The sequence below is a fragment of the Haliotis asinina genome, chromosome 9, assembly GCF_037392515.1.
Source record: "Haliotis asinina isolate JCU_RB_2024 chromosome 9, JCU_Hal_asi_v2, whole genome shotgun sequence".
Classification (NCBI taxonomy): Eukaryota; Metazoa; Mollusca; class Gastropoda; order Lepetellida; family Haliotidae; genus Haliotis; species Haliotis asinina.
The window spans coordinates 15,261,973-15,287,897 of record NC_090288.1 but is presented as its reverse complement, the minus strand read 5'-3'; the positions used below and the strand labels follow the sequence as shown (position 1 = coordinate 15,287,897).

The 25,925-nt window shown below is 40.7% G+C and overlaps 1 protein-coding gene across 1 annotated transcript; it reads right to left on the bottom strand.

Moving 5' to 3' along the window:
* Nucleotides 1-1,837: 1,837 nt before the first annotated feature.
* LOC137295911 (serine/threonine-protein kinase nekl-2-like) lies at nt 1,838-25,865 on the bottom strand. Its single transcript, XM_067827488.1, has 10 exons — nt 25,555-25,865; nt 20,860-21,019; nt 19,667-19,945; nt 14,387-14,496; nt 9,188-9,284; nt 8,590-8,697; nt 7,479-8,037; nt 7,055-7,118; nt 5,204-5,285; nt 1,838-4,041 (listed from the first exon to the last, which is right to left on the bottom strand). Exons 2-10 carry the CDS (start codon nt 20,980-20,982, stop codon nt 3,904-3,906), a joined length of 1,560 nt encoding a protein of 519 aa, XP_067683589.1. The 5' UTR covers nt 20,983-21,019; nt 25,555-25,865; the 3' UTR covers nt 1,838-3,903.
* Nucleotides 25,866-25,925: the final 60 nt, after the last annotated feature.

The following is a 25,925-nucleotide window of genomic DNA, read 5'->3' as shown; positions in this document are numbered from 1 at the left end:
ACAATCGTTAATGTTTGAAACTGATCGCGAGGCAATCTTCACTTGCCATTTTGTTCTAGATTTGAGCAGGGCTTCTATTTAAGTTATTTTCTTTGGTCTGGGAGACTAGAGACATAGAGTACAATAACCAGCGCGACTTATTTCTTCTTCAGCCAAATAAATGCTATGGAACATAACTGGAATACAAACTCAATGCGACCAATGTTGGCAATACTATATGATTTTTTTCCGCATGTGTAAAGTGAGCGTTAAAAACGTTCGTCACACTAAAGGTCCGGGTTCGATTCTCTTGCCGTGTATGACGCCCATGTCTATGGTTCAGCGCCTTCATGAAACTGGAATATTGCTGAAAGTGGTTTAAATTCATTCACTCTAAGATGCTGTTTTTATCTGTCAAAGATGGGATTCAGTATAATAATGAAACTACACACTTGCGAAGTTCCTCTTTAGGACATGAACTTCAACATGTAACCGCTACTTTTTAAAGTATATGCAAGAAATAAGATATAGAATGTCCATGTTTTCGTTCATGTCAGGTATTACGGTACGTGTCAAGCCACTGTCCTTGCATACTGTTGTGTAAGGGCCTCGTATTGTGTTTGTTTAATGATTGAATGGTATTGAAGAGGCAGCCGAGCCGATCGCGAGTCACGTGATCCATACTGACACGTATCCAACCCACTTTTGAACCAGGAAGTATGTTGTCAATTGGCGTCGTGATCCACTTAACACATTCCTGTGTCCTGTGTTTTGTCACAACGCATCCTCGATTGCTTGGCCTAACGCTCATCACTGACAGTGACAAAACAGGATAAGTCGCCGATTGAGTGTATGTGTTGGTGAGTGAGTGAGATTAGATTTACATCGCATTCAGCAACATTTCAGCTATATGGCGGTGGTCTGTAAATAATCGTGTCTGGAACAAACAATCCGGTGATCAAATGCATGAGCATCGATCTACTCAACTGGGATGCGATGACGTGTGTCAGCGAGCCTGACCCTCCGATCCCGTTAGCGGCCACTCACGACATGCATGGGTTACTAAGATCAGTTCTAACCCGGAACTTCACGAGTGCATGTGTTGGTGTGTCGAAAATTCCAGTTTCCGTCTTTCTAATTTGCATACTTTTGTCATTTTTACATATCTTAAGCTTTAAATGTTACAGTTACATTACATACAGGTACAGTATTTCGGAAGCTATTTATATCCAAATAAATCCGCATTCTTTCCCATATAGGTGATCTAGTTATTTAGACATATTTAAAGTAAAACCATCAGTTCAGAGCATGAGCTTGTTTGGGTAAGTATGTGGGTATCCGATAGGGTGTGATGGTATTTACTTGTCCCTCGGATTGTTTACACCTCCAGAACCAACTATGATAAGATGTAATTTTATATTCACTTGTACCTAAAACATATCTACGGCTCCAAGCATGTAAAACCCTACTTCAACACAAAGCATGTGTTTGCACAATAGTGTGGTGACCTGGACTTTAGCCAAATGCGAACATTAAGCCAACCAGGACAAGTATTGCATACAACTATCATTTAATGTTCATATTGCCTTGCACGTGAATGCCGTTAAATATACGGACGAACATGGCGTAATCTTAAACCAAACGGAGTAGCCTCTTTCTTAAGGTAGTTGGTTACTTAGTGAGCAAGATATTAACATTAAACCAAATGGAGATGGTCCTTGCTTGAGGCAGATGGAGACATACAGAGCAAGACTTAAATCTTAAACCAGTTGATTTCTTTATGCTGGAAATCTACTGTATTGCATGGCCATGAGCAATAATGCATCTGGAAACGATATCAACAACACAAAAAAGTAAAGTAGGTATAGTGATCGATGTTTTATACGTTAATGGAAAGTTCTAGCTACCATACTTTGTACATCACGAGATGACATGAATGCTATTATGTCGACAGAAAAGACAAATGTTCTGTTCGTTATGGATGTATTTACTGATCTTTACAATCTTCTTCAAATATGATATAGCACTGAGGCCTAATAGAAGTAATTCTGGAACTAAGACGTTTTACGTTGTTGATGTAAAAACACAATGCAGTACTTAATTCCATGTAACATGTCAAAGAAAAAGAAAGTTCACACATGTAAAGTGGTTCTGACAAATAATACACAAACTTTATCTAAACTGTTACTCGGCTGAAAATAAAACCAAAAGCGTGAAAAATTACTGTGTTAAATTTGGACCATCGTCGAGGTTGAATATACGGTTCTTATTTGTTTTAGTCGCAGTCAAACACTAGGTTTACTTTCCTTTACCTGGCAGTTTATATAATAATGCATACTTCAGTTACAACATTAAATGGTACACTGTATGCAGAAGCAAAAATCAGTCACTAAGCAACATTGCTTGACACCATACACACTGAAACAGTTGAAATAAATTAAAATTGGAATACAGCCCAACTGAGACAGAACATTTGTGAACATGAGTGAGTATGATTTTACGCCACATGTAGCAATATTCCATCAATATCACGGACACCAGAAATAGGTTTCACACACTGTACATATTCGGGGAATCGATCCAGAGTCTTCGGTGCGACAAGCGAACCCCTACGCCCGCTGAAACGGAATGAAATTTCGTGTGACTCAAAACATTTAAGACTTTTAGTACAGTGGAGCTGTCAAAACCGTCATCTGTCCAATCCGACAAGTTGTCAACACCGGCACATTCTCTAAACCAGATAACTTCTTCAGTCCCGAAGAGTGCCACTGTATTTCGGATGGGAAAATAATGTGGTCCAGAGACGGAAATGTCGACTACAGAGCATCTACGTAGTTTCTCTGAACATTTTCGTCCTAATTTCCTGTAGCAGTTCATGTCTCTCTGTTTATTGCTTTGGGTCTTTTGTACGTAGTAAACAGCAATATACCGGCTGTGAGACAGAGGTGTATAAATAAACAAGTCTGGACATAAATTCCTTTGTCACCCGCGTCTTTGGGTCCATTGGTTGACTGGTTTGTCAAATAATGCCATGCTCTGCAATATCACAGCTATATAGCGGATGTATGAAATAATCGAGTCGGTACCAGACAGTCAAGTGATCGACAGCATTAATGTCGATCTACGCAATTGGGAACCAATGACAAGCATGCAGAAGACCACTTTTAACCCTGGTTTTCACAAACAAATTCGCTTTTGAATTTGAAAGTTGGGATTCCACGAATTTCAGTAACCAGACCATCGTCGTTTGGATAACAGTACACTGTTCTATGCTGATAATCTCTTACAAACTGGTATATTGAAATCTAATTTCAGTGTTATTGCATAAGAATACTCTAAACATACGTGAATATTATACTGAGCAACCAAAGAAGCGCAAGTTTCGAAAAAACAAAACCTCAGTAAAGTAAGCGTTCATGTTTGGTTATTTAAAAACCTCACCCCTAAAAAAAAAAACCAAAAAAAACCCCCACAGAGTTGCGTTTCTTTGGCTGTTCATTATAGTTACATTAAGAGATCTTCACTTAACGACACATCGAACACTGTCGTATCAACACTGTCACGACGTGGTTGGAAAACTCGCCTTAGCGACACAATCGACCTGGACGAGGTATAGAGCCAAGGTCAAACCAAGGAACGACTTCACACGATCACGGGTTCCCGGCATGCTCAAGGAACGCAACTCTTGACAGTCATTCGGTCATCTATACGTAGATTATGTTTTCTCTAAACATCTACAAGAATATATTGTTAAAGAATTAACATCAAGATACAGTTTTCTAAACTAGTTGCATCGGGACATTGTTATACGGAAACTGCTTAGTTGTCTCGAAGTAAGAGTAAATAGTCCGTTGCTCAGACATAATAAACAATATTCAGTTCAGTAGTCAGTTCGGGAACACGTCCACACAATCTGGTGTGGCCTTATATAGTCTTGTTCAACGGTTTCCTGTCGTCTCTATCGTCCCTTTGTTCAGTGAACTCTATCTCAAGAGCTCGAAGCACCACGAATCTTGGCCAAAATTCTTCATACTTATCACCAAGAACACTCGCCAGTTCTCTCTGAAAAAAAGCAGGATATCACTTAGGATAGATTTATATTAACCATATTGTAAAATAGATTAAATTTCGCACAAAAAGAGAAATGTTCCGTAAACTGTCCCTCACTGCGTCACGAAATGCATATTCGGTCAAACTGCGTTGTGTCGGTTTCCTCGAACGCTTGCTCCCAGCATTTCGGTTTGAACCACCATTTAGTGTCGAAGCTAGGATAACCCGAAGAACGGACAAACAACTTGGAATCAAATTTACGGATTTCTCAAAGCAGTTTGGTAGTTTTTTTAATTATCATTTCGCGTTTTTGTCAAAACATGGGTAACTCGAAGTAGTCAAGCTGGTCTCTTCAACTTCTTGTCAAACTGCACTTTGTCTCAATAATATCAGTACACGCCCTATCATGTCTTTGGATTTTCTAGTCGACCGATCAGTTAGTTTTCTTTCGCATGGCAGGGTAATGCTGTGTAGAGTCATTTCATTCAGTCACGAACAAAAGGACTGTCAATTATAATGTAAAGGGAAATGCGACCACAGATAAAGAAATAGCTGACACTATGTTTCTAGTGGCATATGGAAGTCTAGAAATAGCTGACACTATGTTTCTAGTGGCATATGAAAGTCTAGAAATAGCTGACACTATGTTTCTAGTGTCATATGGGAGTCTAGTTTCACGTACTAGTGGCAATATTCCCGCAATATCACGGCGGGGTACACTGGAAGTGGGCTTCACACGTCCTACCCATGTGGCCAACCAAACAAGGGTCTTCCGCGTAACGAGTGAACGCCTCAGTCACTGGGGCTACCCAATATCTCGTTGTGTAATATATGTATCACATAGTTTACTTGTGTTAGTTTATTACCGTGCAAGTTTTTAAACTGTCATACAGTGACAAATAAAAAGTAGTTAATCTCTGTTTGCAATCACGTTTTGGCTGCTTTTAAAATCTGCTAACTACTTCGATCGTTCAATGTAAGTATTTGGCAGGAGTGACTGAGACAATCAAATAAACTGTATATAATGTAATGTAATGTAATGTAATGTAATGTAATGTAATGTAATGTAATGTAATACCGAATGGAGCTAAATATTGAGAGTAATGTATACAAGTGCAAAACTTATGATTCCTACATGTGTGATAGGGTTATATGGACTGGTCTGGATACTCACCTCCATCTTGGTGTCCGTGTGTATGTTCAGTGTAGAGAAGGCAGCGGTAAATACTCCATCCCCCAGGGTCTGAGCCAGGGACCTGAAACACGTCCAACACTCTTCCACAGTGAAGCTTGGCTCGTTGGTTTTGTTCTTTAACATCGCATTCAGAAGTATTCAAACTCTATGGCGGTAGTCTGTAAATAATCGAGTCTGGGCCAGACAGTTCAGTGATCAACACCATGAGCATCGACCTAAGCAATTCTGATACCATGACGTGTCAGCCAAGTGATACACGCCAGACCACCCGATCCCGTTAATCGCCTGCTACAACAAGCATGGGTTGATGAAGATCAATTCTTATCCCGATCTTTACGCACAGTGAAAACATGAAGGAGAAAAAATTCAAGGCTCGAACAACATCCTCCTGATTTAAGGTGAATGACCTGATATACATGGCTACAGAGGTCAAATTTAGTAAGCTTGTATGACATCCATGTAATGAAGTATCATACTTCCTCGTTAACGGAATATACGGCCCGGTACCACTGTAGTGTACCTTATTTAGGGGCCAGTCTTGAATTTGATTAGACAGGCCACCCAGATAGGTACCAAATCATCAAACAAAAGGATGCCTATTCATATCGAGTAACTGTGGGAAACAACAACAGCGGGAAATATATAATGGTGTCAAATGTTAACATCAAATTTATAGTGAGTGAGTTTAGTTTTACGCCGCACTCAGCAGTATCCCAACTATATTTCGGTGGTCTGTAAATAACCAAGTCTGGACCAGACAATCCAGTGATCAACAACATGAGCATCGATCTGCGTAACTGGGAACCGATGGCATGTGTCAAACAAGTCAGCGAGCCTGACCATCGATCTCGTTAGTCGCCTCTTACAACATGCATAGTCGCCTTATATGGCAAACATGGGTTGCTGAAGGCCTATTCTAACGCGGACCTTCACGGGTTTCAAATTTAGAGAGTCAGCGGTATGACAATATACAGTGTTCTGTCTAAATGACATATCTCACCATCATTACATATCTATACGGGGTTATGAATACACAAAGTCATTCAGAAACTGGACAAATTTAACACGTGTTATATCTGGGATTACATTTTTTAGTAAAGTACCGAGTAATCTCAGCAAATTACTATTATCAGGTTGAGAACCATCAGGTTCTGAAGATCCACGTGAGACTTGGTCTTCTGAAAGCCATGATCGTTAACTAACAGGATTGTGTGAACTTGGTGGACACAGGTCATCGTATCTCATTTGAGTAGATCAATGCTTACGCTGTTAATCACCGGATTGTCTGGTCCAGACTCGATTTTTTTTTCAGAATAACGCCATGTAGCGTGAGTGCTATAACGTTCAAAACAAATCATCCAACCATCGGACTCACAGACTTGGGTGCATAAATGTATTTTTATCAAGGCTTGATTATTAATAAACAAATGTCCCATTTCCTGTTTATAAAAGACCCAAAGAAATTATGAACTTTATATCTATATTTATAGCTTTAATATTGCAAGCCTACTAAACAAACCCAAAGGGTACCTTACTGAGAAAATGTAATCCCAAAGTTGTTATGTTGGAAAAGAACTTTGTTTTTATATACAGTGTTTGTTCCTGAAATACAAATAAATACTTTGCTCTGGGCTGAGTAAAGAAAACAATGTTTGCTGGAGGTGACTTTTATATAATTTAAGTTTAAGCGATTCAGACCACGGTCAGCAGATTTCCAGATTTCAGTCGTTTCTATTTCAGAGACAATGCCACAGCTTCATCCCACACGAAGGTCAACATGCTGGCATATTCCGTCAGAATACATTCTGTTCTCGCTGTTTACAGACCAACCTTTGTTGTTCTTCTATTTGACGAAGAATTTTCCCCCTGTCTTCTGCGGACATCAGTTCTTCAGCTGAAAGTCGCGGGTTGCATGAAAAATGTTTATTTTATCAACGTTTATATTTTCTCATTGAACATATATCTTGAAATATAGAATTTACTGAACAACAAAAGAAACGCAAGTTTGGACAAAAACGAAATCTCATTAAAACAAGCGTTAATGGTTATGTCTTCCATATCTTGGCAAAAATCCATATACGCTTTTCTTTTGCTGTTCAGTATATATGTATCCCATATTGACGAGCACTGAATATGGCTTGATAGTATTTTATAAGTTCTTGATTTGGCGCTACCGAATTTAGAATAATGGTTCATAGATACAACCGACCTTAGTGTATTACTGTGATTCGGGTCGGGTCATTTGAATAATCACCTTCTTCCTTTTCTTTTCCTTCTGTCACTTCCTGCTCAGTCACAGGTTTGAGTTCTGATTGCTTCTTCTCTCTCCGAAGTTTGGTGAACTCGAGCAAACCGAGTTCTATATCAGGCATGCATCCTTCGCTTTTGGTTCTGGGTCTTCCACCACGATTGGGTATGACAGGCGGAATGACTGCTACTCCAGCTGACCGAGCTTTACCGTCCTTGTCGATGTCGCGCCAGGGAGGGTTCGAGACGTTGTCGTGAATCACCATCGAACTAGCGCCGGACACAATACCGGAAGTGTCGGAGTCCATCCCAGACCATAACACGGCCTTTGAATCCAGTTGTCCTTGAATTTGGTAGGAACGCGTCCTCGAGCTTGTTGAGGACATGGTTGACGTTAATGTGGCGCTCGCAGTCATGTCATGGTGCGTCGTTTTGTAGCCTTCGCGAATGAGACGTGTTAGTATTTCCCCAGCATCAGGGCGATCTGAAGGGTCCCGTTGCAGCATATCGCCTATCAGTGTTTGGAAAAAAATGCTGTACTGAAGATGCTTGGTGACCTGAGTTGCCTGTCAGTATAAAGCATAAATTTTGTTGTGTGTCATATTAAACAACATTATTACAATAACTTCGTATTTTATGGATATTTCTGTCTGGAATTGTGCTCTTATAATAATTAACACCCACACTGAATACTGAAGGTACTAAAACAGTAAGTTCTTAGAGAAATAGCAATTAAAAATCAAACGATTCATTCCAAGTTATATCTACATGAAAACTGTCATTTGCATAACTACACGTATATAAATTTACTCTAGCGAATCATGTGTCTTGTATTTTTAACCACAGTCAACGCTCTCTGACTATCTATTTCTTTATAATCAAGATATTCCTAAATGATTCCTACTCATTCCCCACTAAACCCTACTCAGGCGCACATTCTGCGTCCTCGGCTGACATTTAATAAAGAGTAGTCAGGTTTTCTTGACTCACGGGGTAGCTATGCCCCACCCCGGTCCGTGACAAGACAATAGGCTTATGTAAATATATACATGTTTGATCATATGTTCAATTACAAGCTCGATTATAAGACATGATATGATGCCAAGATGTCGGAATACCTTGTGTTTATTGATCCCCGAGAGTAGCGTTGTGATGGTTTTAGCATGAAATATCGTCGTCAGCGTCGCCATTTCGTAGGCTGTGCACCCGAAACTCCAAATGTCGGTCTACAGACAGAGAAACATGTCAGGCAATCGGTTCAAGCTATTGTTCGTCAAAACATGTACAAGGCACTGCTGGTCAGTTGTTAAAAGCACACTAGGACTACGCACACTTTTCATTCGCACCAACAGCATCGTTGTGCCAGGAGTCACTTTGGTTTATCACCACAAAAAATTCCTTTGGTCAGTTTGACACGCAGTGTTCGAACAGACAATACAGTGATTAACATCATGAGCATCGTTCTACGGAACTGGGATAATATCACATATGTCCACTATTCTTGACCATCCGACCCCGTTAGTCGCCTCTTACGACAAGCATGGATTGGTGAAGATCGATTTTAATCCAGATCTTCATGGTTACCACGCATCTGGGATACGATGCCATGCATCAACCAAGTCACATCAGACCACTCGACTCTATCAGCCGTCCATGTATGGGATGCTGAAGATCAATTCTGTTTTCACGAGTCCATTGTCGGAGGAATTGCCATACCTTCATGTTGTACTTTCGCCCGTTCAGGATCTCGGGGCTCATGAAATACGGAGTTCCAACCTGAGACATGGCCATGGCGTCTGGCTGCAGCAACATCCTGAAAATGTGACAGCGTGGACAATGTTGTACATGTCTTAAAAGTAGTCACTGATTCTTTCTGAAAGGGCATAAGATTACAGTGGATAAATACTCAAGATCCGAGCAGAGCATCTATTTAAGCGAATCTCGCAAAACAATACACAATTTTAAAAAGAAAAAGAAAAAAGTACATTGAGTAAATAGTTAATCGTCACAAAACTTCGTCCATGCTTATGCCAAAATGTTTGTTAAATGTGCCGTGCAATGACTGATAACATATTGCAGAGATAAATATGAATGATGTCATCACTTACGTCATCGCAAAGAGGAGATAACCCATAACTTAGTGGTTTCGTTAATAACCCTTTGGTTTCTTTACTTACACGTAAACATTACTGAGTGACAACAAACACATGAAACGTTTTATTTACAACATTTTGAATATTTAGAATACGAGAGTCCTTGTAAACACTTTGGTGTTTTTGTTGTGTTATGTATGGAATCCGAGAAGGGACATTGTCGCGTTGTCGCATTGTCGCGTTGTCGCCCTCTCAAAAACAAGCAAAATGAGGCAAAAATTAACGAAAGCGCGACAATGCGACAATGCGACAACGCGACATTTCGCCTGTGTGTCGCATTGTCGCGTTTCGAATAACATTTTCTCTGTTCCTCCAAAGTGCGACACGGGACATTATGGAATCCGAGAAGGGACATTGTGGCGATGTAGCGTTGTCGCCCTCTCAAAAACAAGCAAAATGAGGCAAAATTAACCAAAGCGCGACAATGCGACAATTCGCCTATTTGTCGCACTGTCGCGATGTCGCGTGTCGCGTTTCGAATAACATTTTCTCTGTTCCTCCAAAGTGCGACACGCGACATAGCGACACTTCGCGCTTTGTTAAAATATTGACCATAGTATGCATTTAACAAATTGACTGAAACGCGACACGCGACACGCGACACGCGACACGCGACAATGCGACAAAATGTATGTCGCATTGTCGCGTTGTCGCCCTTTTTGTTACCGGTGCGCATGTGTAGAGGGTCAGTTAATCTACGCATGCGCAGAAAATGTTATACTCTATTCCAGACTTCACTGGTCTTTCGTTACCTCCAAAGGTTTTTAAAATGAAGTAGTGCTCGAAATGGCAATGGGCCTTCTCTTCTTGAACTTAATGCAAATCTTTCTTTATTGTTTTACATATTGCAAATGTATTTAGCCAGTCAAGTGTGTTCTTGCAGCAAATCGAATTAGTAGCGCAACTATTCATTGTAATCACGGCGCACAAGGCGGGGCAATTTGCTGAGCAGAGTTAGTCTCATAGTCACACCAGATAGTTATTACCATACGTTCGAATACCAGCACCATACACATTAATCACTTTGGAGATTTCGATGACAGGTTGTGATTACAGGTTGTGAAAAACTAAAATATTGTTAAAATTCAAGCCACATCGGCAAATTCATCAGGTGATGTCCTCGAATGGGTCACTATGTTCCATAATGTTTCTCCTGACAGTTTCGTGGTAAAGTCCTGTCCAACGCTGATGAATTTGTCAGAGATCTGCCTCTGTTCAGCCAGCAGTGGATGGACACCAAGTAGAATTAGATATCACTTAACCATCCGTCACCTCAATGATAGTTTTGGTCGACTTTGAACGTGATGATGGGAAAACGCCTTAAGAACGGACTGTTAGCAGTAGGATATTAGAAACAATGACATCACTTGGTAGAGTTGCGTACACTTGCAGTGCGAGAAACCAGCTTTCCCTCCCTCACTCCTCTCGCCGCTCCACTCCACTCACCCAAGGTTTATTGGTATAAATAGCACGGTATTTCATTACAATGATGTATTGTGATGCCCGTTTTCATTTCTGTTTGAATCCTATATTATTAATCCTGCACACAGCCTGATTCACAATATGCCTCATATTTTTTTCATACGGATACTAGATCCAGCGATATACATGTACTTGTATCGTTTCAAACCAACGGCTGTTATATCAAAAAAAAAATCAGCAAAAGGGTCAATCTGAATAGAACCATTCCGTTAAGCAACGACACTCAACCACTCTGGACGTCACGACTAGATATACGTTCATTTATCATTGTTCTGATTTTGATGAAATGTCGCATTGTCGCGCGTCGCGTTTTGTTAAAATATTGACTACAGTGTGAATTATAAGATATTAACTAAAACGTAGTCTGTCATACAGACCCTGAAGTATACATATCCAAGAGAGCCCAATCAAGTCTAGAAAATGTGGCAAGTCTAGATTTTCATAGCTTCAGGGTCTGTACCAATCTGCTGAATTCATAGCCAGTATATGGCTAGTAATTACCAGTTGATCTCCAGCTGTCACTGGTGTTTAGTATAAATTCATGGGGAGGCTCCCCCCACAGCTCCCCCATGGCCCCACACTTGGCTAAGACCTCCTGCCCTGTCCTCTCACCGCGAGGCAACATGTGTCGGGTTTTAATCAAGATTCCTGATCTTCCTTCCTGGAATACTGACATTCTGAGCGAGTCCCTCAACTCACAATGTCTTCGGTAGACTAAGAAGTACTCTCTCAAATGAACATATTTTACTGGGAAAAGGTCATAGTTTCAAAATAAGAATAACATAATAAAATGGAGACTGAGACCTTTCTTCACTTTCAGAAGCTAAGGGAATCTAGTCTTGCCACATTTTCTAGACTTGCATGGGCTTTCTTGGATATATTTGCTTCAGCATCTGTACAACAGACTGTTTTTTTTATCTCAGTTCTTCAGTTCCACAGGACTGGTACAAATCGATGGCAGTCTTTTCAAAGGGTTTTACAAGACGGCACAAAGTATTGTCGGTATGAGTGGCCTCGTGAACATTTACTACACGCTGTGTGTGTTTTTTTCTGTTAACTGTTACTTGTAAAACATTTCAATCAAAGACATGGATGGCTCTGTCTTACTACTTCCAATAAACAGTTTTCTCCTGTACCATGTGATTTCAATCAAACTGTCGTATATAATGCAGACAGAATATTTTGATTTGACAGAAAAAAATATAGTTGATATCTTTGTTGGAGTTTTGGATACATCCAGTTTTCCAGCCATAGCATTAGTCTCAAGAGATGCTAACCCTGAGCTCTGTGTTTGCTACAGTTGATACTTCCCCGGAGCTGCCCAAACACCACACTGAGAGGGAGTAGGGGGCCGGGTGGGTAGGGTGATGTTGGGGGCAATAAAAAGTCCTGAAAATGAAGAAAGTCTCAGGATTCCATTTCATTATATTATTTTTTCCCCCTATGAACGTTTTTCAGTAAAATATGTTCATTGCAGAGACTAGTTGTTAGTCTAACTAAAACGCGACATGCGACAATGCGACAACGCGACATTTTGACGAAATGTCACGTTGTCGCATTGTCGCGTTTTAGTCATTAAGCTACAATACATACATTGGTCAAACTTTTAACAAAGCGCGACAATGCGACATTTCGTCAAAATGTCGCGTTCTCGCGTGTCGCGTTTTAGTCAATATGTTATAATCCATACTGTGATCAATATTTTAACAAAACGCGACAATGCGACAACGCGACATTTCGTGAAAATGTCGCATTGTCGCGTGTCGCGTTTTATTAGTTACGGCGGAATCCAAAAACTATCACAAGCATGAATATTTTTATATGCTTTTTAAGAGCTGAGATACCCGTGATTCGAGCTCAGAACGATGAGAAATGAACATCCATGTTGCCGTGTTAATGTGTGGGTTAAGGGTGCGTGGTTAATGGAATGACGTATTCAAACTGTCCATTTTGCTGAAGAATATTATGATTCAGTGGGTGCATGTTTGAAACGATACAAGTACATAAGTATCGCTTGATCAAGTATCCATATGAGAAAAGTATGAGATATATTGTGAATTATCTCATATGCAGGGTTAATAAGACAGGATTCAAATAGAACTAAAACAGACTTGACAAAACATTATTGTATTGAAATACCTTGCTAATTTGCGAAGCTTCCCAAACCTTGAGAGAGTGCAGCTGCGGAGGAGTGAGGAGTGGTGTGGAGCGAAGCGGAGAGGAGTGGGCTAGGGTGGAGTGGAGTAGAACGGAGCGCCGGAGGAGTGAAGGAGGAGGAGGGGAGAGGAGAGGTATGGTGTGGAATGGATTGGAGCGTCGCAGAGTAGGAGGAGGGAGGGAGGGAGACTTGGTTTCTGGCACTTCAAGGGTACGCAACACTACCAAGCTATTTCATTGTTTCTAATAAACCATCCATCCAAAAGAAACGCATAGGCGATTTGTATTGTTACAACTCTTCTGTTGCCAGGCGTCTGAATGTTAGTCTGAGCAAGATATAATGACTTGCAGCTCGTTGCAGCCAAACAGATATAAGAAATCACCGCCCCTTTTCAGGCAGACCTATAGTTACCACTGCAGCTCAAATAGGTACATGCGGGTACTACAGTTGCATGATGGTACTCCCACGGGTGAGAGCACAACAGCCAGGGCACCTGGGCTTCAGAGGATGTCAGGTCAAACTGTACGGAACAGGCTGAAAGAGATTCGTTTGAGAACCAGAAAACCCGACGTCAGGGTCGTGCTACGTCGTCATCAACGTCTTTGCTGTCTAGAAGTATATTATTTGTTTTATAGACATTACCTTCTTCTAAAGCACACGCACTCATTACTGATGTAAAATTCATGCACTAAAGTCTATTTCTCAACAGATTTCTCGTCTATGCGTTTATTTCTTGGGATAGTATATCACAATGATAACAGTCCATTTGTATGGCGTTTTCCCATTATCACGTTCAAAGCCGACCTAAACTGTCTTTGTCGGGTGGTTACGTGATATCTCATTCTACTTGGTATCCATCCACTGCTGGCTGAACAGAGGCAGAGATCTGCGAAATGTCGCGTTGTCGCGCTTTGGTTCATTTTTGCCTCATTTTGCTTGTTTTTGAGAGGGCGACAATGCGACAACGCGACAATGTCCCTTCTCAGATCCCATAGTTGGTCATTAAGAAATATATTAATTTCAAAATTCATAAGAATACATATGAATCGTAATTTGGAGCCTCGACTGAAAAACTCCAACTACATGTAATAAGAAAACAACTGTAACAAACATGCCCCGTACTTTGACATCCCAAAGTCACCAATCTTGAGCGTCACGTAACCGCCCAGGTGATCAACCATGATGTTAGGTGTCTTCACGTTACGATGCAGGATACCCATAGAGTGTATAAACTGAAATATGAAATTACAAAATATACAAATCGAACTAATTTCTTTTGGCAAGACAATTTTTCCGTATTCACATGGCTTCACTGATACATATTTTTAAAAAAAACATGGTCGTTTTGAAACACGGATGTTAAATCAGTATATATCCTCTTTGTTTGAGTCAACAATAGCACACTTTTCCTTCCTAGTTGACACTAGATACCGTCAATTATGGCTTTAACGAATACACAGGAATTACTACTTCTAGTTAGTAACAGAGTTCGTAATAAACTGGCGACCAAAAGAAACGCCACCAAAATAAAAACGATTGTAAATTGTCAAAATAATTGTGAGTCTGTTTGAAAATAGCTAAAAGCATAAATCTCGAGTACAACATGTCGATTCCCAGTGAACATTTGCACTTGCATTTCGTATATTGTGAAAAAAGCGAATCTACACGAATTAAACGGAAACTTTGCACAAAGTTACCAGCATCAAATTAGTGCATAAAAGTTAACTAGGTTTATTCTCTTACATCATTTTAGTCGATTGACAATCGGGAACATGCCTCGTTCACCACCGGAGCAGAGGGAGAGAGCAATAGGTATGTTACAGATGGAATAGGCACAAAAGCATGTGGTTAGGACCATGGGATGCTGCAAATCTACCATCGGAAGGCTTGTCACAAGTATTATTGTACGGCAGTATTGCAGTTAGGCCAAAGAGTGATATATCTCTACCCAACATTAAGACCGGTGATTACATGTGTTGCGTTTCAGGAACCGACACGTCACTGTGACGTCATCAAGCGCCAACAGTACTGGACTTTCAGTCAGCAGACACAGTGTGACCAGTCATGGTCTCTGTGCCGATCGACCTTTCAAGGGCATGACGTTGACGTGCCAACACCGACGTGCCAGACTTAGATGAACCAGGACTGTGCCACACAGGCAGAAGCGAATCTCACGAAGAGTGAACTTTGGTGACGAAAGCAAGTTCCATCTCTTCAAGATCTGTCCCCAATTGAGCACCTTTGGGAATAACTGGGACGTCGTAATGGGAGACACCGAAATCAGCCATTGACAAGGAATGTTTTGGCAGACAGTTGTAAAAGCTCGCAGTCGATTCGGCATTGGTGATCGAATACAGGGTAATACACCCCAGTGTCATTCATGTGATCTTAGATTACGACGACCTTTCGTCTTGTTATCCATTAAATTCTGTTCTCTTATTTTTTCCAAGGTTTATCACAAGCTCTGTATCGCATACCTTGTGAAGAAACCTGGAAACAAATAAGGGAACACTTTGGTTCAACTCTATAACACCCTTTAATATCAGACACATTTTCTAGTGGCACTTGATAGCATTTAGAGACTTTTTGCAATGTGTGTGTGTGTGTGTGTGTGTGTCTATGTGTGTGTGTGTGTGTGTGTGTGTGTGTACCAACCAAAGGCACACAACGACTACATATACCATACCTATAATTGGCATAAAACGTGTGTGTGTTGGGGTGGGGGGTGGTTATGGTGCTAGGCGAAGGGATGAAAAAGACACCTTTACGAAGGAATGCAGGGTGTTGAGAGGGAACGCGAATATTATTGCGCAACAGTATGGATATATCTTCTATCAACCAAATAAGAGCTTCCAAGTACACATGATCGCGTTGCTTAAACAGTTTTACTTGAGTGGATGACAATACGAGTACTTGTCAAATAATTTGTCGTCGATACGAATAAAGGATTATACATACCTCACATTTTAAACCATACAATACAGAATCACAAAATCATGTTTATATGGTACCACTTTATTGTGGTGCAGGTCCACATAGAGCTTTACAGTATGTTTTAATCTCTGGGTATTTCGTTACTACTCTTTGTTCGCGTCAGACTGTGTATTCATCGTATTCCGGTATTCCGCTCGCTGAGGTGTTCCGAGTGTGTGATTTATAGGAGTATTGAACGCATGGACTCTTTGTGAGTGGGAACTCACTCATAACTGACACGTTAAATAACAGTGCGTAACATATTCCAATGAATTATCCTTGACGTGGATCGTTTCAAGTTCATTCCTGTTATTATATGTTTCACATCCCCAATTTCATCCAACAAGAGAGTGGGGGATGTTAAGATAAGGTATAGATAGGGAGGAAAAACAATATAAAGGTATATTCACGAACTGTAGGTGGAACAAAACAATATAACGATGTATTCACTTATTGTAAGCGGAACAAAACAATATAAAGGGGTTTTCACTAATTACATATAACCAAGCGACTTTATGAAATTGTAAAATTTAGATCACTTGGCACTAGGATTAAAATTTATTCATGATGTCAGTCGAATCGCTTTGCTTTGGAAAGTTTTCAGTTGATACATATAGATTTATGTTGGACGTCCTCATTTACTAATGAATGTAAAAGGTAGGGTAGGTAAAAATGGTCATCCCATCCCCATTTTTGACATGGTGTGTGTGATTAATAATATTTACACATCAAGGGTTGGGATGGGCCTTGTGATTAAGGCGTCCTCTCTGAGAAATCTTTTAATAATTTTACATAGTTAATGGAGGGAGATAAATGGGAAACACCGACAACCTACGGACAGCTTTTAGTTGTAACTAAATGATTTGTTGTTTTACAGATCAATGTTTACAGTGTTGGGCGTCATATACTCTCATGAAAAGATAAGGAATACTTGGAAAACAGGTTTATTTCTAGTACTGACTGTGTGGAAACAATAAGGAAGGGAACTCACTACACCCGGGTGTGTAGTACAACATCAAATGGTATTACCGCTAAAGATATTGTAGGAAGATTGGGATAGGGTTTCAAAATTTCAACACTAACGTGAATCAACAGTAATCATTACTATTTGCCAAACATTCACTTGGCACACTGCGAATGGTTTCAAAAGTGTTCACTGATCTATTTTCCCGGTTTGTAAGTACAATGCCCGTGGTCGTTCGTTTCTCAGAGGTGGTGAAAGGCTTCACCTGTCTAATTTCGGGTTAAGCTAGCACGTTATGGTGTAACTGAACAACTGTTGAAAAGCGTCAGAGAAACCAGTTGAGTAAGTTGAGTTTTACGCCGCTCTCAGCAATATTCCAACTATACACCTGGAAATTAATCAAGCAACACCCCAATTTTTTCTATTGGAGCAACTTTGAAGTGTTCTGACAATCAAAATATGCCGGGTTGATATAGTTTGACACTTTTTTATTCAACAGACGATCTCTGACAAACAACTTAAAGGGAAAAAGTATCAAGACTTTGCTTTATTGCAACGAAATCCAAATTCTTAAAACTGTCTTAAATTCATGAAAAAATGGACACAATTTACTATTCATCCACAGACGTTGTTGTCAGGTGTATTAACACAAATGTCACATGGAAAGAAAGAACAGTCATCTGAGAGTCTGCACACCGACTTTCATCAATATCTAGTGTGTCCTCCCTGCGCACGCACCACCGATTCCAGACGCCTCCTCATTCCTTGGATGAGTCTCCGGATCTGATTCTGGGGGATCCTGTTCCACTCCTCATGCAGGGCAGCCGTCAATTCGTTGAGATTATGGACTGGTGGGTCTCTCTGCCTCACACGACGGCCAATAAAGTCCCACAAATGTTCAATGGGGTTGAGGTCAGGGCTCATGGCAGGCCATGAAATTCTGTCAATTGCATTTTGCCGCAAAAAATCATTTACAGCATGCGCCCTGTGAGGTCTAGCATTGTCGTCCATAAATATGGGTCTCGTTGCCAGAGGATGGTTCTCAAAATGAGGTACCACAGCCTTGTCAAGAACCTCCTGTTGGTAACGAACACCGTTAAGGTTGCCACGGATGGTAATGATATCCAACTTGCAGTTCATGGAAATGCACCCCCATACCATAACGGAACCTCCCCCAAAGGCCACAGTCTCCTGGATGTTCCGTGGAGCCATTGCTGTGTTCCTCTGCCTCCAGACCCGAGTACGACCGTCCACCATGTGCAGCAAGAACCGGCTCTCATCTGAGAAATGGACCTTCCTCCAAGAGGCAATGTTCCAGTGCAAACGGTCATTACACCAGGCCAGTCGGGCTGCCTTATGGGCTGGAGACAGTCTGGGTCGCTTGATTGGCCTCCTTGCCCGGTATCCTGCAGCTTTCAGACGATTCCGAACAGTCCTGTTCGAGATGGGTCTCCCTGGAAGCCACTCCTGTCTCAACCGAGAGCTCGAGTCGAAGGACCTGCGCCGTACAAGTCTCAGTAAAGCTCTGTCCTCCCGGACTGTGGTCTTCCTGGGTCTTCCTGGTCTAGGCAGGTCTTTAACTTCATTAGTGGCCCGGTATTTTTTCAAAAGTTTTGAAATTATGGAATGATGTCGTCCGATTTGAGTCCCGATTTGTCTTAGAGACATACCAGCATTCCTCATGCCGATTATTTGCCAACGAGTGGCCTCTGATAATTTCCTACGTGCCATGACATTGAAATGAATGAAAAACCGAATGCAATCGACAACCTGCGCTTGTAAACACCCCAGGGAAAAAGTGCATTTTTCGAAAGTTGAGGTTAAAGCAATGCACGTGCGCTGTGCAAGCTTCACGCGCGTCATATCAACCCATGAAAAGCTCATGCTGTATGTCAATACATCAAAATTGAATAATCAATCATCAAAATTACTTCGTTAAACTTTGTTAAGTTTTTATGTGTCTTTGAATTTGGTGTTGCTTAATTAATTTCCATATGTATATATGGCGGCGGTCTGTAAACAATCAAGTCTGGACCAGACAATCAAGTTATCAACAACATGAGCATCGATCTGCGCATTTGGGAACCGATGACGTGTGTCAACCAAGTCAGCGAGCCTGACCACCTAATCCCATTAGTCGCCTCTTACGACAAGCACAGTGGTCTTTTATGGCAAGCATGGGTTGCTGAAGGCCTATTCAACCTCGGACCTTCACGGGTCCCAATTCAATCAGTCTAGAAGTGTAGCAACACCGATGCGACCATTCCTATAACCTCACTATTAACTACCTCACCATGAGAATCATAAAATCAAATAGATAGTGCAGTACTAAATATTCCGGGACCCTGTTGTACACAACTGCCTTAGCGCCTAGTGGTCATAAAATACACATTTGGACACATACTTATGAAAGTCGAAGCGCTAAGACAGCATTGTGAACGGGGTCCTGCCTATGTCAAACTTACATCCAGACCGGAAGCGATTTGTGCCAGCCATGCGCCAAAGTCAGCTTCCGGTGGCGGTCGACCCAGAGTATTGTTCAGGTAACTTCTCAGATCACCCCCCGAGCAGTACTCCGTGAGGATATAGACACGAAGCTGGCCATGGCTGTCACGTGTGTCCCACCCGTCTATATACTGGACGATGTGGGGGTGCTGAAACCGAGACAGGGCATCCACCTCACCCAGGAGGTACTTCTCCTCCTTCCTCGTGGCATCCAGGTATCCAGATACTTTTAAGGCGAACTGACAAACAGACAAGATAATTATTTACGCTGACGAACCGTATAATACTGAAAGTGTTAGACGCATAGTTTTCCTGCACTGTTAGTATCAGAATTAAACTGGAAAACATGACGAGGGCTTTCGTGTCCACCAGCATCTTCAATATTTTGTCAATCAGATTTCATCATCTTCAATATTTTGTTAATCAGATTTTTATTAAATTTCAAAGAAATGGATGAAAGTCCATCGGCAATTTTACTTGGCTGCATGTTTAACACGTGCGAGTCTTTTGCAGCACCAATCCTATGGAACAGGCTGCCACAATACCTGACATACTGTAGACTTGACCCTTTTCAGGTCACAACTTAACCTATTTCTTCTCTCAAGCTTGTTTTCACGATGCGCTGTGAGCTTGCGGTCAGTCATGGATATGTGCGCATTACAAGTGTTCTTTTATTATCATTATTAGGTCATGAAACATTCTGCTTAAAATTCATGTGAATATATTCAGTTGATTTCGAGAAAGACTTCGGATTTCTGGTCTAACATAGGCTGGCTTCTATTTGAGAGAGACTGGACAGTGCAGTTGTTTCAAAGAACAACTTTTTAACCGTGTGTTTGTATGCACCGGTTGTCTCTTCGTCCAGTCTGAAAACTATATATTTTTGCATATCCTCCTACAAATATGACATGCCTTGTGGGTAAAACAGCGACAAACATCTTTCCATGTCCATAAGAAATCTCTGCGAAACTTTTATTCGTTCGTGTAAATGATGCTGCTATATTGGGTTGTCATGAATGGTGATCGCCAAATCAATATTCATCACAATGTGTGTGTGTGTGTGTGTGTGTGTGTGTGTGTGTGTGTGTGTGTGTGTGTGAATTTCTTTTGCCTTTTTCGCCAAGTTATGAGAACGTAAATGTACACTTTATACCTGTTCGCCATTAAATCCTTTGACTTTGTACACATTCCCCAACTTGCCCTTTCCAACTGAACTGCTGGTCCGCAACTGTTTCAACACGTGCTCTCGTAAGTTCTCGCGAGATTTAGACGCCATCTTGGATGCTACCACAAGAACTCTTGGTCCTCATTTCCTATGGAAAACCAAAGTGCTTGATCACGAAGGTAATTAAAATTTGTTATGGAATCGGTCAAGAAATCACTTGGTCTGAATTAAATGAAATAGTTTCTTATTTCATAACCTAACTCTGCCATAAATATATTTATACCCGTGTCGTTCAGTCAGAAGCATCCACACATCACACATTGCAACAGTCGCGTGTACACAAAGCATGTTTGTATTACTTCTGATATTTTGTGAGTATAAAACGCTATCCTTTTTCGAAGATTTCACGTATGGTGGGCTTTCTCTGGGCGACGCAAATACAAAACTATAAAAAGGCTTTATATTGTTTTACATTCTTAAAAATAATGTGTTCCAGAACATACTTTTAAAGCGTTAGCGCATATTGTACACTGAATAATACAATGAAGTATTCTGTTCTTAACAACCTGCACAACCACACACACACTATCTATCTATATCTATCTATCTATATATATCTAACACACACACACGCACGCGCGCGCGCACGCACAAACACACACATGCGCCCAAATGTAACTAACTGCTCCTCATAAACGAAAAAACATTAGATGACAACTCTCGTGTTTACACATATTCACTGAATGGTCATTGTTCAGTATTTCCTTATTCGGGCGACCTTTTCTTTTATAGTCGACTATCGACGTTGAGACAGCATAACATCATTACTCACTTAACGACGCTTCGATGGGTTCAGACAAGAACTGATTACCTACTAGCGTCATGTTACACCTGATTTTAACACACTGACAATGTACATGCGCAATCGCGTACTTGATTTGCCGAACTGAAATTACATTTCCAATATAACATTCGCACAATACCATTATACAAACGCTGAATCCAACTACAGCATGAATGCGACATCCCTGATCCCTGTAAGGGACATTATATTTTGTTTACTGGTCACATGGGACCAGTGAACGCGTACGTTTTCATCTTTCCGAACACCTCAGTGTTAATTTTGAATTGTTCGAAGCATGAGTATCGGATCGTACTCTTCAGCCAACCTGTGTGAATCAAACAATTCGAATCTTGCATCTTGATCATTTTTCCGCAGGTATTGTCCTTGTAACATCGCCGCCGTGTTATTCCCCTTCTTAATATCCACAGGGACTACATTTGAAAGTTTTCTATAGCCATCGCTAGACTTTGCAGACGACACAAGAAAACAAATTTAGAGTTATCTCCCTTCCATCGATTTGCATTCGCAAAACATCGGTAATTTCCGTGCATCAAGCGTGATTCAATATCAATCAAGATAAAGAAATACTACCACGAAGTAACGAAAAAGTTGGCATTTTTAAATATTTAAAAAAAACGATGTAAAAATGTGTTTTTACTGATTTGTGCATTGTTTTTTTTCACGAAATGTTATAAAGTAAGTCGTTTTGCCGAGTCGCCTATCTTTGGAAACATTGTTTAACGTATGGTCCGTCTTACAGAAATGCGATACCGGTCAACAAGCGGTCAAAACGGCGTAATAAGGCAAAATAATAGTTTTTTATGAAGGTGAGCCTTAGTTGTAGAGCAAAAGGGAATACTCACGTTGCGGATTATATCCATATTTATCCATGTCAAGCCACGGTAGCTTGATCGTTCCGCAAAACATAAGTTAAACAATGTTTCCAAAGCTAGGCGACTCGATCAAACTTAGCACCAAAGGACTTACTTTATAACAATACGTAAAAACAATTCAGAAATCAGTCCAAAAAAAGCATTTTTACATCGTTTTTTAAAATATTCATTAATGTCATGCACATGCATTTTTGGCATATGGTGGAGGGGAGGAACACATGAAAAAGTGTTGGTATTTTGTTACCTGAAGAAACGTTCCGGGTAGATAAACTACCAGAGTGTTACTTCAGGCTGAAATACCCCGTAATAAGAGCGTAGATATGTCAGCCAGTTTGTCTTTTATAAAAGGGACATTCTTCGCCGGCAAACAGGTTTATGGATTTAACGACTGATCGATTTTACAACTGTGTGGAATTTCATGCATGCAAATCAGGTGAGGGTTAGAGATATAAGTAAGCCTATTTAAAAATGCCATGTTGGGGTGTTCAAATGGCGTTATGAGAGGAGACTTTCGTCATATTTCAGGAGTAAAATGGTGTCGATATTTAATTCATGGTTATTCGTGGAAATACTTACAATTTCAGGGCCAACTGTCCTGTGCGCCAGTTGTCACATTAGGTCACAAAGATAGACTTCTGGCGTCAACGTCGATAGCGTGCTCGTATTTCTATTACCGTAAAATGTTAAAAGTTCGCCCCCACAGGGGCGTCTACCGCTTAGAAACGGTGTTACAAATACACATAGATTGATGTCTACGGATCGAAAGCCAGATGATTTCTCTACAAAATGAGCTATAAGAGGTCACAATCGAATCGTCATTTCAAACGTTATATGCCACGACTCATCGAAAACAGCTACCTCCGCAATTCCACGCAAAAAACATGGATCACCCAAGACAGCGAAAACTAACCCAATAAATTGGTTTAATGATTTTAGCCACTTCGACAGCCGTTACATCGTCGTTACATCGTCGTTACATCCCTAAAAGCCCCGTAAACAATGGCAATGGCGAAAATTTGGAACCAATGCAAGCCTTGAAAACAGCAAATTCTATTAGTCTCAATTAGTCTCATTAACAGTATGTCAGGGATTTGTTGTGTAGAGTTAGATTAACAAACTATTACAGTTGTAATGATAATATTGAACATTAATGTCGCATGTCATATTAAAACTCCAAACTTCAGCGTGTCGACTGCCAAGTTGAAAGAATGGGTTCACCTACATATCAGAGCGCAAAGGTGTTCAGTATCATCGTTTCCGTTAAGTTTGCCATACAATCCGATGACGGATGGCATGGATGGAAATAGTATCTCTATACAGTCGCTGGTATTATCTTAATCTAAATGCAGAAAGTTCGAATTTCTACCACACCTATTAAGCCTGTGAGTGAGTGAATGAGTTGCAAATTAGCGTCACATCGGAAATATTTCAGCTATATCGAGACGAGAATTTGAATCTTAAAGCTAAATACATAAAGAATAGAAACCTGCCATCGATGGGCAGTAAAATAACTAGATTTTCACAGTTATAAGTAAGTTGGAAGTTGATATAAGTACCTTTGCTACCTGCACGGATCCTAGCTGGATTTATAAATCCCTTTAGCCACTGACGATTGTACTGAGATTTAGCCATTGCATATAAAACAATAAATATACTACGGTTCAATGTTTGGCAGACTGATAAGTCTGTAGTTGTTCTAGAAGATACTACATAGCCAGGACTTGACTCAAACGGCGCAAGAGTACTGTAACTACCACGCTAAGTTTTACAGTATACAGAATACGCTCCTGAGACCTAATCGCGACTAAATCTATATAACAGAAGCAACGCAATGTGAGTGAGTTTAGTTTTACGTCCCACCAAGCAATATTCCAGCTATATGGCGGCGGTCTGCAAATAATCGAGTCTGGACCAGACAATCCACAGATCGACACCATGACCATCGATCTGCGCAATTGGAAACCGATGACAAGTGTCAACCAAGTCAGCAAGCCGAACCACCCGATCCCCTTAGTCACCTCTTACGACAAGCTTGGGTTATTTAAGATCAATATTCTAACCCGGATCTTCACGGGTAACAACATAATGCCATCGTTTCGTTGTTTACCAATAAACTACATTGCCAAATAACATTCAGCTTCCTTGAACCTGAAAACATCCATCGGCACAAGCGGTCTTCCTTATCCTGAGTAACACAAAATAGAGTATCCTCAATATCTACTGGTTATACGTTCCGGCGGGAAATTGTGTTTCGTATATTTTTGTCAAGAACAGTCACTGATTTCGTATGGCGGTCTAACCAAGCGGTCTGTGAAGTAGTTATTTTTCATTTCATCAATATTTCACTTGGATGGAGTTTGACAAAAAGGGAGTATTCGAAATGGTATGGTACGTCAATATGAATCAAACGCCTGGGCGTCTTTCTGACATGATAAACATGCTTATCCTTGTTGACAATGTGGCACGAGGCCTACAGAGATTTGTCCAACTTTACAGCATGTCACGAGGCATACAGACAGCTTTCATAATTTACAGCATGTGACAAGACGAACACGTTTGTATTTGTTTAGAGGGTGTCACAAGGCGTACAGACGTTTGTCCTCGTTTGCGTATCGAACCAGTACCACAATAAAGAAGAGATAGAAATATTTCAGTCGGCAAGACAATCACTCTGAAACGTTCCTCGTATATGGACAGAAAAACATGTGGTGAGTCATATCTAAATAGGCACTACTGAACAGAACATAAAGTGCTTATGCATTTTGATGGTTTCGAACAAAATTTGGGGGATCTTAACGGAAATATACAATACATGCACTAGAATAGGACAAGCTTTAGGCAAGCATTATCGTTCATATGTGCACCAAAACACCGTGCTCCGTCTAACGCTGAGTGGGATGTTATGAAACAAATGATATATATGCATTATACGTACATTACACTTACCAACGATCACTGGCATCGCCCGCCAGTCCAGTGTTTACACACGTGTACATCACTAGAGATACGTCCTTGATGTTCACTATCCAATGATCCTTACTTTCGCTTTCACTTTCCCGTGCCTTCAAAAGAAAGTATGATTTATGCATAGGATTATCGGAGTATATATTTTCCACTCTTAACACAGTATATTTGTGCGGAAGGTAATCCCGATTCACCTCTCTGCACATGTAGACAGCTCCCGATCGGCTTCACTTCTGTGTTGTGAGTGGATCTGTGTATCTAGTGTCTGGCTGAGTGCCGGTTGCCCATACCGTATATATTCAAATTTGAACACCCGTACTGCCTACTATGTCATATGTAGAGATTTGACCGTT

Coding starts and splice junctions, on each gene's coding strand:
- LOC137295911 (XM_067827488.1), bottom strand. CDS start 20,982: ATGGCGTCTAAATCTCGCGAGAACTTACGAGAGCACGTGTTGAAACAG. Junction 14,497..19,666: donor AAATCGCTTCCGGTCTGGAT/GTAAGTTTGACA, acceptor TTCATATTTCAG/TTTATACACTCTATGGGTAT. Junction 5,286..7,054: donor CAAATAGAAGAACAACAAAG/GTTGGTCTGTAA, acceptor GACGTGTTTCAG/GTCCCTGGCTCAGACCCTGG.